Here is a 16,198-nt window from a genome sequence, read left to right as displayed (position 1 = left end):
AGCACTACTACGCTTACCTGCTTCTTCAGCTGCTGACCAGCAGGGGGCGGGGCGCTTCACGGAGGGATGCGGAGATGACGTCACGCTCCGTCTCTGCCAGTCTCTGTGCGTGTTCCCTAATGAAACCACTTCCTCCTGTCTGTGTAGCCTAGTGACATTAGCTGTCACATGCTCTGTAGTCGTGTAATCACTGGTAGCGATCAGTGTAGACCCGTGCTGATTGGTCAGGACTAGCTTGTGCAGAGAAGCTTCTATAGCCACTGTGATTCCCTATAGTCATTGAGTTGAAGTGATTTTTATTTCATAGCTGTATGCTATACTAAATGTAAAAAGGCATTAGGTAGGGCCCTTTTTTTTAACTCTGTGTAAGGCAAGCAGCAATTTCCACTAGCCACATTGTGCCATTTACCCGGCGGCAACCAAGCGCGAATTGCGATTGCAGTGAAAAGTGCAGATGGATGTCTGTGTATGGGGTCTAGCGATCGGCAAAATGGCTGCGATATGCTATTTGAAGTGGATCACAGCCAGTGGAAAAAGGCCCTTAAAGGAATGATCAGCCAAATTAAACAAAATCCGCTTTACTTACCTGGGGCTTTCTCCAGCCCCTTGCAGCCGACTGTCCCACGCTGACAGCTCCGCTCTCCACCGCCGGCCCAGGGTCCCCGCACAGTGCAGTAGTTCGCCTGCACAGTAAGCCGCGGACGTGGCCATGATTGACAGTGGCGCTTCACACAGGCGCAATAAGGACAACCTCTGCGCCGTGCTGGGAGCCCGGGCCGGCGGCGGAGAGCGGAGCTGTTAGCGTGGGACAGTCGGCTGCAAGGGGCTGGAGAAAGCTCCAGGTAAGTAAAGCGGATTTTGTTTAATTTGGCTGATCATTCCTTCAAAGTGAATCTGAAGCATTTTTTTTAAAATAAAAACACTCACCTAAGGAGAGGGAAGGCTCTGGGTCCTATAGAGCCTTCCCATTCTCCTGCCTGTCTCCTTCTTCCCCCGCAGGCTCCTCGGTTTGGATCTCCCGCCGTGGCAGACTTCAGCATTCTTCGGAAGCACTTGGGCTTTCAAAGATCAGCGGCTCTATACTGCGATGCGCTGTCTAATAACACTGTACAGCGATGTGATCTAGGGCAACGCTGTACTGGGGGCAGCCGGGAGACAGGAGCGATCCGCTATCATAGGCTGGTGGTGGGAGGGAGGGTTATTAAAATTATAATAAAATATGTTATATTGATTGAAAATTTATTGAAAAAACTAACAATTTTTATAAAAAAAAAAAATAAACATCCTAGAAGCGATCACAGCCCACCAACAGAAAGCTCAGTTGGTGGCCAGAAAAGGGGGGATCTCTTGTGTGCGGAGTTGTACGGCCCTGCAGCAAGGCCTTAAAGCTGCAGTGGCCTATATTGTAAAAAGTGGCCTGGTCACGGGGGGGGGGGTGTAAGCCTGTGGTCCTCAAGAGGTTAAAGTAAAGTTATAATTAAGATATAATTACCTGCGCTGCCTTGTCCTACAAAGCCATCCTGAAGACACCGCATCAACCAACTTCCGGCAGCAGCAGAAGTCAGGTGATGTGGGGTCGTCGGGGCGGGGCCATGCATCAGTCGGGTGATGCGGGGTATTCAGGACGGCTTTGCGAGACAAGGCAGCGCAGATAATTATAACTTTCTGTTACAGGTAGCCAGCTAGATATTCACTTTAGGCTGGAGATCCGCTATAATTACCTAACGACCGCATCACGCCAACGGGCGTGAACGCAGTGGCAGCCCCAGGACCGCCTAACGCCGATTGGCGTCAAGTCCTGGAGCTGCAGTTTGGCGGGGAACGTGTACGCGCATGTGCGATCATTCCCTGCCGTTTCACGTAGCAGAGCTCCGTGATCATCCTGCTAGCTGTGATCGCGGCTAGCAGGCCGTTTTCCACCGAAAGGGGAAGTAATTCGCCTTTGTTTACCTTTTGTACGTCGCTGAGATCTCCTGCAGCGCCGTACGTCTGACACGCGGCTGTCCCCCGGATTGGCTGTCAGATGGTGCCCTCTCATAAGCTGATGCCTATGGGAGGCAGGGATAAGTACCGATCGCCGCCCATTGTCGATTAGGAAGGCACAGGGGAGAGGGAGGGAGGAAAAGGCCTCCCTTTAGAGCAGAATTAAAAAAAAAAACCAAAGATCGCAGCAGCGATCAGAGACCTCCGTCATAGTGTCCTGTTAGGGACACTAAAAAGAGGCAAGATGCAGCTGTGTGCTAAGTTGCAGGGCTGTGCAGCACCCTGACCACGCTGCACAGCCCTGTATGGTGAAAAATAGCCTGGTCTTTAGGGGTGTGTAAGCCTATGGTCGTCAAGGGTTAATCTATGTGTATAAATTGGACGTTTTTGTGTGGGTGTAAAAGTACCGCAATCATTTGAAATCGCCTTGACCAATTTCAACAAAATTTGGTATACAGATCCCTTACTACCTGGAATGATATGTTCTGGGGTCTCGTGTCCCCCTGCACACCTGGGCGGAACCACAAACAGCCAATCAGATTTCACCCATTAACCACCCTGGCGTTCTATTAAGATCGCCAGGGCGGCTGCGGGAGGGTTTTTTTTAAATAAAAAAAAAACTATTTCATGCAGCCAACTGAAAGTTGGCTGCATGAAAGCCCACTAGATGGCGCTCCGGAGGCGTTCTTCCGATCGCCTCCGGCAGCTAGAAGTAACACGGAAGGCCGCAATGAGCAGCCTTCCGTGTTTGGCTTCTCCTGTCGCCATGGCGACGAGCGGAGTGACGTCATGGACGTCAGCCGACGTCCTGACGTCAGCCGCCTCCGATCCAGCCCTTAGCGCTGGCCGGAACTATTTGTTCCGGCTGCGCAGGGCTCAGGCGGCTGGGGGACCCTCTTTCGCCGCTGCTCGCGGCGGATCGCCGCAGAGCGGCGGCGATCGGGCAGCACACGCGGCTGGCAAAGTGCCGGCTGCGTGTGCTGCTTTTTATTTGAGCAAAATCGGCCCAGCAGGGCCTGAGCGGCAGCCATCGGCGGTGATGGACGAGCTGAGCTCGTCCATACCGCTAAGATGGTTAACGTCAATGGAAAAATATAAAAGGCTGCCATTCTCGCAGTAATAAAGCTAGAGTCCCCAAAATTTGCACAGTTTGGGCACTTGGTGACCAAGGTTAAAATTCAGGGAAAGTGGGTGGAGCATAAAACAGCCAATCAAAATTCACCAAATTTTTTCACTGGCAAAATGTAAACTGCAGCCATTCTTACACTGTTAATGGTAGGGTTCTCAAACTTCCCACAGTTGGTCACTGGGTGACTGGGATTAATATTCAGGAAAGTGTGTGGAGCCTACAAAAGCCAATCAATTGATGTCATCCTCGGTAGTCGCTGACCTACTGCACACACTCCACTCCTCTAATATTCTTTGAGTAGTAGTACATTCTACCAAAGGAAGAATACATGCAGCCATTTTTTTACACCTTGTGGACCTTCTTAGTTAGCTACCTTTCCCTTACAGCAGCGTATCACCTCTAGGTCCCCACCGCAAAACTTGCAAGGCAAGCCACAGATCCCTTTCTAACAATAATCCTATGCCTACTGTACATGCATCACTTCCTGACATACACCAGATCTGTAAATGACAGTGATAAACAAGTACACTGCTCTAATCCATATCTCACCTGCTGAAAGACTCCATGGTACTTTGTGCAGGGCCGGAGCTACCATAGGAAAAAATAGGCAGTTGCCCCAGGGCCCCAGAGCCTGTAGGGGCCCCCAAGTTGTCCCTCCCCCATCTGAACTGTTGCTCCCCAGGGACACTGCAGAGTCTGTTAAGTTGGGGGATGATTGGGGGAGGGTCATCAGCCAGCTCAGGGGTTCAGGAGGGAAATTTGGCTGCAACAAAGGGCCTCTGATGACGCTTTTTGGTCGGGGTGGTGTCGTTTTGGGGGCCCCCAGGCTAATCTTGCCCTAGGGCCCCATTGTTACTTGAACCGGCCCTGACTTTGTGCCATTGTTCCTACTCTCCATTCCATCAAAACAGTTCAAGCAACACTTGTGGCCATCACTGTTGTGCTAGCAATTGTGTCCCAGTGGTTACAGGTGACAGTTATTGTGCGTGTACCGTGTATGCACCTTATGTGTGAGCTGCTATGCCGGGGCCTCAAATAGGTTTGCAATCCATGAGGGCAGAGAGTGCAGCTTGTGGTCTGCAAAATTAAGCGTGGCCCTTGTTTCGTGGTCGCAGTTTGATCCTTCATATGTGTGAATAGAGCTGCATATAAATATATCCAAAAGGCAGTTGCAATAAGCACGGCGTGGACACAGTGCTGTGCACGCATATTACAACTGCCCACCTTCCACAGCAAGTGTGACCATCGCAATCCCCTCATCCCTTCCCACGGTGTGACATACCCCAGCTACTCATATTGCAAAGTATCACAGCAGAGTAGTTTAATATTTACCTTCCAGCACTAGGGCTGGTCTCTTTTCAGTACAGCAGCCACACGCTGTCCAGCATACCTGCGTCCAGCTACTGTTTCTGCATGACCTGTGACATGACATGGACATCTTCACACACACTCTTAAAACACACCTTTCCAGACAAGCTTATAACATTCTATATCCCTTATTTACTTATCTGTCACAATGTAGTCATAGGCAAAGGATCACTGCCTCATCCATCCTCCACCCCCTTACCTAGTGTGTCCCCCACAACCCATTAGATTGTAAGCTCGCAAGGGCAGGGTCATCCTCCTAATGTTTACTGTTTTTGTAACAATATTTGTGCTGCTTGGAACTCTGCTGTACATTTGTTAGTTGTATCTATGTTCCACTTGTCGTCTTATTGTGCTTTGTAAAGCGCTGCGGAATAGGTTGGCGCTATATAAATAATAATAATGCATCGGGAGCCTAGCACAGGTATGCAGCATAGTGCATGGCTGGAACAGAGAGAGTGCTGGATCAGGTAACGGCTTCACTGTGCTAATCTGCAAATTTAGGGGGAGCTCAGAAGTAGGATAAGGGAAGTGGAGTAAGCCTCCCCAAATTCATGCAGGTTACTGTTTTTCCCCTGGCTGGGAATTACTGTACGAATTTCTAATCTGCCACTGTGGGTGTTGACCATGCCTGGTTTTCTGAGGAAATCTGGACTCAAAATAAGGCAAGGGAAGTGCACTCTTTACGTATCTCTCCAGCAGCCGCAGAGATACATAGAGGGTGCACTTCTCTTGTACAGACTGGCCGCAACTGGAGGAAGTTACGGGACCCCATATTGGCGCAGGTGAAGGCTGAGGGTGGCGGTGTGGGAGCGATCCGTGCGGATGGGGCTGGAGGAAGCCCCAGGTACAGTATGTATAACACTTATTTTTACTAAGCTCTGGTTTCCTTTAAGATCCTCAGACAGTTATGTGCCATGAGATGCCATGATGATACAGTATTCCAGTGACCAATATGAGAGTGTGTGAGAGCAATAACATCAAATGTAACACACCTGCTTCCTATTCACACCTGAGACCTTGTAACACTAACAACTAGCATGATCCTGTGGAGGGAAAATGTCTGAGCAGAATTGTGACATTCTTCACTTAGGGGTGTACTCACTTCTGTTTAGCCATTAATGGCTGTGTGTTGAGTTATTTTGATGGGACAGAAAATGTAAGCTGCACCAGCTGTCCACTGACTACCTTACATTATATCAAAGTGTCCTATCTTTAGTGTTGTCCCATGAAAAGATATAACGATAGGTGTACTTACTTTTGTGAGATACTGTAGGAGTACCTCACATTATTTAACCTCCCCGGCGTTCTATTGAGATCGCTAGGGAGGCTGCGGGAGGGTTTTTTTTTAATAAAAAAAAATCTATTTCATGCAGCCAACTGAAAGTTGGCTGCATGAAAGCCCACTAGAGGGCGCTCCGGAGGCGTTCTTCTGATCGCCTCCGGCAAGCATAAGTAACAAGGAAGGCTATTGCAGCCTTCCTTGTTTGGCTTTCCTCGTCGCCATGGCGACGAGCGGAGTGACGTCATGGACGTCAGCCGACGTCCTGACGTCAGCCGCCTCCGATCCAGCCCTTAGCGCTGGCCGGAACTGATTGGTCCGGCTGCGCAGGGCTCGGGCGGCTGGAGGGACCCTCTTTCGCCGCTGCTCGCGGCGGATCGCCGCAGAGCGGCGGCGATCAGGCAGCACACGCGGCTGGCAAAGTGCCGGCTGCGTGTGCTGCTTTTTATTTGAGGAAAATCGGCCCAGCAGGGCCTGAGCGGCAGCCTCCGGCGGTGATGGACGAGCTGAGCTCGTCCATACCGCTCAGGAGGTTAATGTTATAATAGTTTTTGGTTCAGGTGCCGTTTAAAAACAAGTGAATTCAGTTAAACTATTTGAATGTTACTATATCGAATTAGCTGTTTTGAAAGACTTTTGTTGCAGTATATTGGAGTGTATTCAGTGCAGGCAGTGTTATGTGTGCAGGCAGTGCTACATACATATCTTTGAACTGTCCCTCTTTTGGAGGGCAAGAAGTTTTAATCAGGATGATACCATTTATTGGCTAACTAAAAATGAATAAGAATAAACAAGCTTTCGGCCTTGCAGCCTTGGTCGGGCTTACATTGCCTTGCAGCCGACGAAGGCTGCAAGGCCGAAAGCTTGTTTATTCTTATTCATTTTTAGCCAATAAATGGTATCATCCTGATTTCAAACTTCTTGCTTTTACTGATGGCTAACACGTACAATACCCTACTGCTACTACTATGCTCTTTCGGAGGGACAGTCCTTCTTTCTTCCTTGTTTGTCCCTCTTTCAGGACTGATGTACAGATCAGTGTTGATATATGTATTTTATCTACAAAAAAATGTGTGTGTGTGTGTGTATCTCTCATGTTACAGTATACTACAAGTTTTTACAACATAGTGAATTATCTGCACTCCAGTCTGGGATTCTCACAGTTTCTCAGCATGTGACAGGCAGCTCTCCCCCCCCCCCCCCCCCAGCCTCACAAAATGCATCACAGACAAGCTGAAACTGAGAGCAGAGACGCGGTCTGTGATAAACAAAGCACACAGGAGTGAACCTGGAGGGGGCGTGCATAACTTGTATTCATTACAACAGAGGCAGCCCATTCCTCCCTGGGTCAACAAAGCTTGACAAAGAAAAGAATATTAGATATATTACAGAGACAGTGCAACTAGAAAAAGGCTGCAGTAATCCAGACCACATTAGAACAGGTATAGGAACGTATAGTATAGAAGAAATAGGGCTGAAAATTGTGTTACAGAGTCTCTTTAAAATGAATTAAAACTAATGATGATAGAAAGGACCACTGTGGTTTGAATGATACAACTATATATTTTGGTTCTGAATACTTTGTGATCTGCATGGCGAGGGGTGTGGTGGGGGCGTGGTTTAGAGGTGTGACAGGGGTCTGTCTTAAAGTGCCCCTCTCTTATCTCAAACGTTGGGAGGTATGTACATAGCATAAGGGCTTGTTTCCACTGTTGCGACGCGATTCGCCGGCATTCCGACGCTTGTAAAAACGCATGCGGATGCGTTTCTGCATGCGTTTTTACCCGCGATTTCGCGTGCGATTTCGCATGGCAGGGTGCCATGCGAAATTAACCATGACACTGCCAGGGCAAAATAACATTGGAAAAGGTGCGAAATCGCACGCGAATCGCGGGTAAAAACGCATGTAAAAAACGCATGCGTTTTTACTATTAAATACATTAGCGGCGATTCGCACGGATTCCCGACGCAGGCGAAATCGTTGGCTCTTTTGTGCGTTTTTTTACCGCTGAAAAAAACGCACCTCAACAACGCTACAGTGGAAACAGGCCCATCCACTTGCATTACATGTGCGGATCTGCATGCGTTGGACGCATGCAGATTCGCGATAGTGGGAACGAGCCCTAAATAGCATAACTTGTGTAATACAAACAACATACTGTATATATTGCTTGTATAACATACGTGACTGGCTGACTAACACTGACCAAGCCAGCAAGTATCCAATGTTATACAATCAATGTACATACTACATTTATAACGCAAGTTTGTGTAAATTCCAGTAAACTCTTTGTATACTGCTTGTGCACCTAAAGTTTACTGGAATTTCCCAAATACACCCCATTTATATACCGTACATTCCATCATAACCTAAAGTGAGAGACATGTACTCATACAACATCAATATTGCAAAACAGTCTTTTTATTGTATCCGTGCCACACAAACTAGTGAAAAAAACTACCCTTTTCACAACAGTTTTCGATTTAAATAAAACAACTTCAAGTACAATTGGTACAAAAAATGTCTGATTTTTTTTTTCTTTTTTGCCTTCCACAGGCCACCATACCACACAGTAGATAAAACACAGTGGTTACAAATGCCTTTTTGCTTTACCTTAATTTTTTTATTATTACTTTTTTTCCTTTTTTTGTGGCAAGGCAGATGAAGGGAAATGTATCTATGAAAAAATACTGTGTTAAGAAATTTGTCACGTTTTGTCTCACATGGATACAAATGAGTATACTTTTTTTTTTAGGCCTACTTGGCGTTTAATTGTGTAACAAAAAATAGAAAAATGAAATAATAAAATAATATAAAAAATAAAATAAAAATAATAATAATAAGGGAAAAAAAGAAGATATCCCCTACACCCCGTTTTAAAGGCAGGCACTACCAATATTAGGGAAACTCCACAGTGTTGGTAGAGGATACTGTACAAGCTATAGGTTAATATTCACCTGACTAAAATAATAATAATAATGCTACAATCCTTCTAAAGCAGACATCATAATCAATGCCTGGAAACAATATGTACACATCATACATATTAAACAAGACTTAATATAAACAATTGTGAACACTATATACATATCTGTTTTTTTTTTTCTTCTTCACCATCTTGAAATACAATTTGACTACATGGACGATGCAGCAAAGTAGACTTATATAAATGTACTTGTAACTTTACAGTAAAGTTCCATTTGAGTGCCGTTTTAGCACATCCGTGTAAACAGTTTTACTTGGCTTTTTTTTTATTTCATTTTTTAGTGTTTTTGTTTTTCTTTAACATTCTTGTTGTATTTTCAAGATTTAAAGCAATAGTTCCTTATTTCTTCCTTTTCACAGAAAACGAAGAGTCTATCTGCCATTGAAGTCATAAATAATTCATAAAATTAAATACATTCACTAATAATGAGCTACAAAGTAATACAAAAATAAAGAAAATAATATTAAAAGAATAAAAAATAGATATACATCGAAAGGGAATGGATATTTTTCCCTGGTACAGCTCTGGCGGTTGAAGAATCAGTGCGTTACAATATTTATTTATTTTTAACTATTGCACTAGGACACCTTCCTTATATATTTATTTATTTTTTTCATTAAATTTTTTTTTATTTTTAGGGTATACGTCCTTTTACTAGGAGGCCGTAGCAGTTCTTAAAAACACAGGCCAAAACAAATAAGTAAAAATAATTTAACGAGAACTTAAAGACCATAGTTGTGTTGCGATGAGGTTGGAATATATCTCTTTTGTGGTGTAGGAGTCGATGTTTGTTAAGGTTTTGTAGAGAAGGTTTCACACTGCTGGTCTTGTTATCCAAAGATGAAGCCTGAGGCTTGTAGAACCATTTCAGCTCATGTTAAAGACTTCTGTCCACCGTTTTTCAAAATGAGTCCGCATTTTGTGTCCAGCCCTGCCTATTTCAGAGTCATCTTCATTAAAAGTCTCACAATTGTTGAACACAAGTCTGACGTCCAGAGCAAATGCCTCAAAGTTTGGATACCTGAAAAATTAATAAAACATTTTCCGTTATAAATCTAAAGTTTTGTAATTGTAAAACAAAGACATTTTTAACTTTAAAAGGAACCCTATCCAAAGCTCCCATTAGTCAGTGCAGCCCCCCTCCACATTGGGGCCATGTTCCTCTCCTGTTACTATTGTGACCGTGGCCCCAGCTTATTGCGCATGCTCGCATGGCTAGTACTGCGCATGAGTGGGTGTGTGCTAGTGCGGCCGTGCTACTGCGTGGCCAAGCTACCGTGTAGCCACGGGGTGCGCGTCCCTAAGATGATTGGCGACAATGCCTTGTCGCCAATCTTCTGAGGGCCACGCTAAGTGAGGGGGGACATTAGAGCCCTGAGGGAAGCATCAATAAGGCCCTGAGTCTTCCCACTCATTAGATAAATATCTCATTAAATGATTTTGTAGCACCAAAGAAATATTCAAATATGTCTGAAATAACACATAAAAAGTCCTGATTAACCGGATTGCTGGCAGCTTCCGGCAGTCTCATATAGCCGGCATGCCTGGTGGAGAGAATGGGGTCAGGACTTTTGTGTTTTGCAGAGTTACCGAATCTCCGGGCACTGTCTTCTACCCCTCCTTCAGCTCCCTGTGGCATTCCTGCGAGCATGTATAGCTCCCGGCGTATCACCAGACCTGCATAGGGTCACATGCACGGTTCGAGAGTCGTACATGGAGGACACAGGAAAGCCGCTGTGAGCTGCAGGAAGTGTAGAAGATGGCGCCCATTGGTTCGGTAAGTTGCTTTCATTGTGCACAGATCTGCAAGGGTGAGGTTAGTGTTATTTTAGGGGTGGTTGCTTGACTTATCGAGCAACTGGCAAGAACACATATCTGGCATCAGGCAAGCCCCGCCTGTGCCAGATAACAGAGATTGTACTGTATTAGTGACAGTTGTGAAGAGATGGATAAGATAGGCCATCATCAAACCAACCAATGCTGATTCAGGTAATAACACCTTTTGTCTTCAGAAGTTTCTCTTTTAAAAAGTAAAAAACGTAAAGAGACACCGTAGTGGCATATAGTGGAATGCTTTAACTACTTTAAGACCGACTCACGCCAATGGGCGTGACCGCGGCGGCAGCCCCAGGACCGCCTAACGCCAATTGGCTTCAAGTCCTGGGGCTGCAGTTTCCGAGGGAACGGCCGCACGCATGAGCGATCGTTCCCTGCTACTTCACGGAAAGGAGTTCCGTGATTAGCCTGCTAGCCGCCCATCGCGGCTAGCAGGCTGCTTGTAAACGAAAGGGAAAAAAAATCCCCTTTGTTTACATGCGTACAGCGCTGCGGTCTCCAGCAGCGCTGTACGAGATCGGCAATCCCCAGCCTCTGATTGACCGGGGATCGCCGTCCTCTCATAGGCTGATGCCTATGAGAGGCAGAGAGCAGGACGGATCGCCGTCCTGCCCAATTCTTCAGGCAGAGGGGAGGAGGGAAGGAGAGGGAGCGGGACAGTGGCAATGAGAGCCTCTATGAGGCTAAAGAAGAAAAAAAAGTGCCAGCGGCAATCGGACCCCTCTGGCAGTATGCCCTTTTAGGGACAAAAATAGGAGGTGAGTCCGATCACCATACTCCTAAAGCTGGCCACTAACTGTCCAATTTCTAGCGAAAAATCGTTTGAGCGATCAGAAGGTCTGATCGGATTGGTTGTAAATAATCTCCATTGGTGGACACAATCGATTATGAACGAGTAAAAAAAAATGTCGCCCGAATGAATTTTCGTCGAACGAAAATTTGGATTTTCTTGGTGGTCGTGATAGATAGGAAGCAATGATTGGTTAGTTGATGGTGTAGTGAACGATTTTTCGTCCGATCAGAATTTCTGATCGCTCGAACGATTTTTCGCTAGAAATTGGACCGTTAGTGGCCAGCTTTAGCTGGGCTGTGCAGGATGCTGAAAGGCCTGCACAGCCCTCTACAGAAAAAAAGTGCCTGGTCTTTAGGGGGGGTTAACACTGCGGTCATCAAGTGGTTAAATTATTCAGGATAAACATTTTTATGGTAATTTTCCTGCTTTCAGAAACACTTCTTATATCTATATATTGCCGAATATTGAGGAACCAGAGGCTTCCCCTGTCCACCACCACTGGCCCATTCCAGCGCTGCCCCCTCCGAAAAACCCTTGACGGCTGGCGCATGCGCAGCAGCACGGACCTGCTCAGGCCATCTTTTTCTGCCAGTGCCCGTGTAAGTCCGTGCTACTGTGCAGGTACAGTATGACCACGCCTGGGATCTTTGGGGTTCTCACCGCTGGAATGGCCTGGTGGAGGAGGACGGGGGAAGCCTCTGGAGGATCCAGAGGCTTCCCTCCCCCCTGGTAAGTATGCAATTTAAAAAAAAAAAACGAATTCTCCCAGTTTTACTTTAAATGCATACTTACTGCCCACTGCTCAGCTTCTCTCGGATCGTGGCAAAGTCCATAGGCTTCTTAATGACCTTCTTGTAGCCGGGGACATGTTTCAAGTTAACAGGAAGCAGAAACGGCCAAGCATCCTCGTGGGATTCCATCTCAGACAAAATTACGCTGAAAAAGGATGAGAGAGATTGATGTAGCAGCTGTAAAAGAATAAAATGTGGACTCTTTTTCAAATGTACGCAGGACGTCATGATATTTGTACGTCGTCACTTCACTGTGATCTCACATCCATCAGAGATCTTTGCTGCAGGACAAGCATGGAGGTGTTATTTGTATTTGTACGGTGTGCAGTTTAGTTCATCTTGCCTGTTTTAGGCTCATGTCATACAAATGATAAGCAATACAAAACTGTACTACCAGGGGTGTACCTACAAATCAAGGGCCCCACAGTAAATCAATGGGCCACCAATGTGGACACCCTTACCCTTGGTGACTCTTAAGGCTCATACACACGGGGTACGGCCGTCGCCGCAACCACGTGGCACGCGCGTGTTGCGGCGACAGGTTGCCCATGTGTATGACGCGCGCGCCCCGAACCGTCGCCCGTCGGAGCTGTCGCCAGGCGATTGACATGTTCAATCGCCGGCTACAGCTGTCGCCGCAACTTCGCCGGAACTGTCGCTAGTCCCGCATGTGTATGCGGGCTAGCGACAGCAACCCACACACAGCACACGGAGCTTCCGGCGGGGGGGGAGGAACCTCGGCGACAGCTTCCGCCGCATCGCTAATCCCTCTGCTGCCGTGTGGATGCAGAGGGACTTGGTGACGAGCTGTCGCCGAGCTGTCACCGAGCTGTCGCGCACACGCTCCCGTGTGCTAGCGACAGCTACAATTGTCCCCTGTGTGTACTTAGCTTTACAGCCTGGGGGCTCATCGCCAAGGCTCATAAAACAAGCGTGGACATCATCTTCATGGCCATAACGTGTGTAGCCACAAAAAAAGCCTGATCTTTATCAGAGGGAGTGAAGAAGTAGTCGGGGCCCCCTTACAGCACTGGGCCCCTCTGCAGTGATGGGATTGGCCCAACTCTCTGAGCCAGCCAGTCACTCACTGCTCCCAACGGACGGCCACACCCCCGGCCCGTGCTCTTACCTTACTGGCATGTGGCATGACAGATGTTAGGCACAGCCAATCACATCCCACCACCGCTGGGACAAGTGTTCAGTGGGGTCACGGCATTGGGCTATCTGACCCCCAGGCTGCAGTTATAAAGTATGAGTGACATCTGACAGTTCCTGAGGCAGCAAAGGTGTTTTCTGATTGGTCATTATGCTAATTGCATTTTTGTGAGTTCCTTCACTGCCTTGCTCAGTTTCATAAGGCTGTATGTAACACTGGTAATATGATTGTTACTGTGCCTTGACAGATGGGATCCTGTGTGGCCCCGAAACGATTGTCAGTTTTATGATGAATTGTGTGTATATGGTGATGGAGCAATACAAAGTTCCTGTTAAAGTGGTGTGCAGGCCTTCTTTGGATACATGTATGGACTTTGGCTACAGTACTTGGTCCTGCACCCACAAACTTTGCTGGACTTTGGGGTGTGATCTTTTGCATTACTACTAGTTTCTCAATCCAAAACAGCTACCATTTGTATAGTATTTTGAATGAAGATAGGTGCAGAGGACACAACAGTAGTAGGCCAATGGAACAACATGCCTCATCAAGGACCACACAGCACTGCAGCTTGATAAATCAAATGGGTAAAGACGCTGGCACCATCTTCATATTTACTGCTCTTTTACTTCAGGGATAGGAACATATACAGCGACGTTTCGGGGTGTTGGTTAGGCCTCATTCACACCTAAAATCGAAAAAACACAAATGCAAGCGTTTTGCTTTTCTGTGCTTCCCCTCCCGTCGCTCCACTGCGTGCTGCATTTCTGGTAAAAGCGCTTTTCTAAGTGCTTTTCCAGAGCGGTTTTGTAATTCACTTCTTGATGCAAGTCAGGAAATGAACTCTTTGACCTGAAAAATAATAAATACAATGTATTTCTTCTCAAAAACGTGAACGCAATTGCCGCATAAAACGGTTTTGTGAGCGTTTAGCGCTCTTCCTATACCTTCCATTATAGTAAAAATGCCCCAAAAATGGTTGAGACACCGCCTTGCTGATTGCACTGCACATGAACTGCGCTGATATGAACCTTCTCATAGAGATTCATTGCACCAGCTTTTGTGGGCAATTTTAAAAATCGCCTGTGCTTGAAAAAAGGCAGAAAACGCCTCTAGTGTGAACGAGCCCTAAGAGCTCCTTTCTCAAGCCTTCCCTAATCTCTAATGACACAAACACTACATTTATGAATGCAATAGGTGCGTTGCTATTGGTTGGCAGATCTATTTGAATATTAACGAAGCTAGTTTCCTATCAGGTCCGTGTGGGTAACCTGATGTGGGTGGTAGTTAGCTGATTAGCCAGCTGACCACACTGGTTAATTCTGGTGTTTTTAGCATTTAAAATAGGATCAATTGTAGGGTTTGTGTCATTATGGATTAGGAAAGGCTTACCAACGTTCCAAAAAGTTGCTGTATATGTTCCTATCCCCGAAATAAAAGAGCAATAAATATGAAGATAGTGACAGCGTCCATTTTATAGTATTTTGAATAGATCATTACCTTCATCACCTCTCCAAATCACACTATCAAATTTGACTGATTTTGTGCCTCTGTCACCCAGTAGGACATTCGTTACATTCCTCTGTTCTGTTATAGAGTCATGGCTGAGGGGTCACTATTCTTCCGCACATGGTTAATGCTTTTGTGTTCAGTAATCCTTGTCCGAATTCTCCCACAAAAGCCAGGCCACAAGGGCACCTGGTCATGTGTGTCTCCCCTTGTGCTGTGAGTGTAGTAATCACATTTTATTATTCCTGCGCAGTTGTGATAGTTCAAGCATTGAAAAGTCCCAAACTCACCCCACACAGGGAAGAAAGATCCCATTTAAAGGCATGGCAATAGCTCCGTTGCAAAGGTTCTTAATGCACGCTTGCCATGTTCATGTGTTAGCCATTGCCCCATGGCATAATAAGATTCAATCGCCAATATATGCACCAATATATAGACAATGTTTGGCACATGAAGTAATTGGTGAAATATGTAGCTTAGCTTCCAACAGACTCTCTTTGGGAACCGAAACCTTCTTTCTTCCTTATTTGTTCCTCTTTCAAGACTGATGTACACATCTAGGTTAAAATATGTATTTTTTCTAATTAAAAAGGTGTTTAACTGACTCCAAACTTTATTCCCATCAGGTTAATTGATGTTTTCTTCTTTTCAAATAGTAAAATGAAGGAAAACTAATGAAGATAGAAGGGACCAGAGTGGTTTGAATGATAAAACTACTTTGTTTGAGTCTGAATTCTTGTGCATGGCGAGGGGTGTGGTGGGGGTGTGGTTAGAGGTGTGACGGGGGTGTGTCTTTAAGTGTTCCATTTCTTATCTAAAAAGTTGGGAGGTATGATATAGGGTGCAGTGGGCACAGAATAATTGAAGTGTATTTTTATGTTATGGCCAGACACTGCCCCAGGAGTGCTTGCATAAAGCTCTGTACACATACCAGATGAAATTTGGTTAAGGCGGCCGGTAACGACCGCCTCTGTGGAGAATCCAGCATGTGGATGGTAGACCCTGACCCCTTTCGGTTGAGACCATTGTTCTCCCCACTTACTCCGCCCTCCATGTGGCTTCACTCCCGCGCCACACCGACTCCCCCCCCCCCACACACAGACGTCTGCACAGCCTTAAGCCTGCAATGTTGTCCGAGAGTCCCGATCCAGGTCAGGTGACACTGATTGAGCATGTGTTTGGGGCTTAAGGAATGAATTGAGGGTTGGTTCGGGTTGAGGACTGGATTTATCAAAGGCATTCTAAGTTCTTGCCTAGAGACACCGGTGTAGCAGACTGACTCGCACTAGCCCTTACACTAACCCCAGGATTGCTGAAAACTGACATACAGCTGCTTCTGGGCTGCCACGTTTTTTAACTGCAAAAAGGTG

General features: G+C 46.3%; 2 protein-coding genes across 33 annotated transcripts in view; both read right to left on the bottom strand.

Moving 5' to 3' along the window:
• Positions 1 to 133, bottom strand: part of WDSUB1 (WD repeat, sterile alpha motif and U-box domain containing 1) — a 157,445-nt gene extending 157,312 nt beyond the window's left edge. For all 12 annotated transcript variants that reach the window (XR_011022851.1, XR_011022849.1, XR_011022847.1 and 9 more), the window contains exon 1: positions 18 to 133. The gene's annotated coding sequence lies outside the window, so the exon portion shown is untranslated. The remainder of the gene's footprint in view (positions 1 to 17) is intronic.
• Positions 134 to 8,161: 8,028 nt separating this feature from the next.
• The window catches only part of BAZ2B (bromodomain adjacent to zinc finger domain 2B), a 240,185-nt gene continuing 232,148 nt past the window's right edge, over positions 8,162 to 16,198 (bottom strand). For all 21 annotated transcript variants that reach the window (XM_068245688.1, XM_068245677.1, XM_068245680.1 and 18 more), the window contains 2 exons: positions 12,168 to 12,311; positions 8,162 to 9,767 (listed from right to left, as the gene is read on the bottom strand). In XM_068245688.1, the coding sequence (XP_068101789.1) occupies positions 9,614 to 9,767; positions 12,168 to 12,311 (298 nt within the window). In that variant the 3' untranslated portion in view covers positions 8,162 to 9,613. The remainder of the gene's footprint in view (positions 9,768 to 12,167; positions 12,312 to 16,198) is intronic.

This window comes from Hyperolius riggenbachi, chromosome 7 (genome assembly GCF_040937935.1).
Source record: "Hyperolius riggenbachi isolate aHypRig1 chromosome 7, aHypRig1.pri, whole genome shotgun sequence".
Taxonomy (NCBI): Eukaryota; Metazoa; Chordata; class Amphibia; order Anura; family Hyperoliidae; genus Hyperolius; species Hyperolius riggenbachi.
The sequence above is the reverse complement of the archived record's forward strand: the minus strand, read 5'-3'. Positions and strand labels throughout refer to the sequence as shown.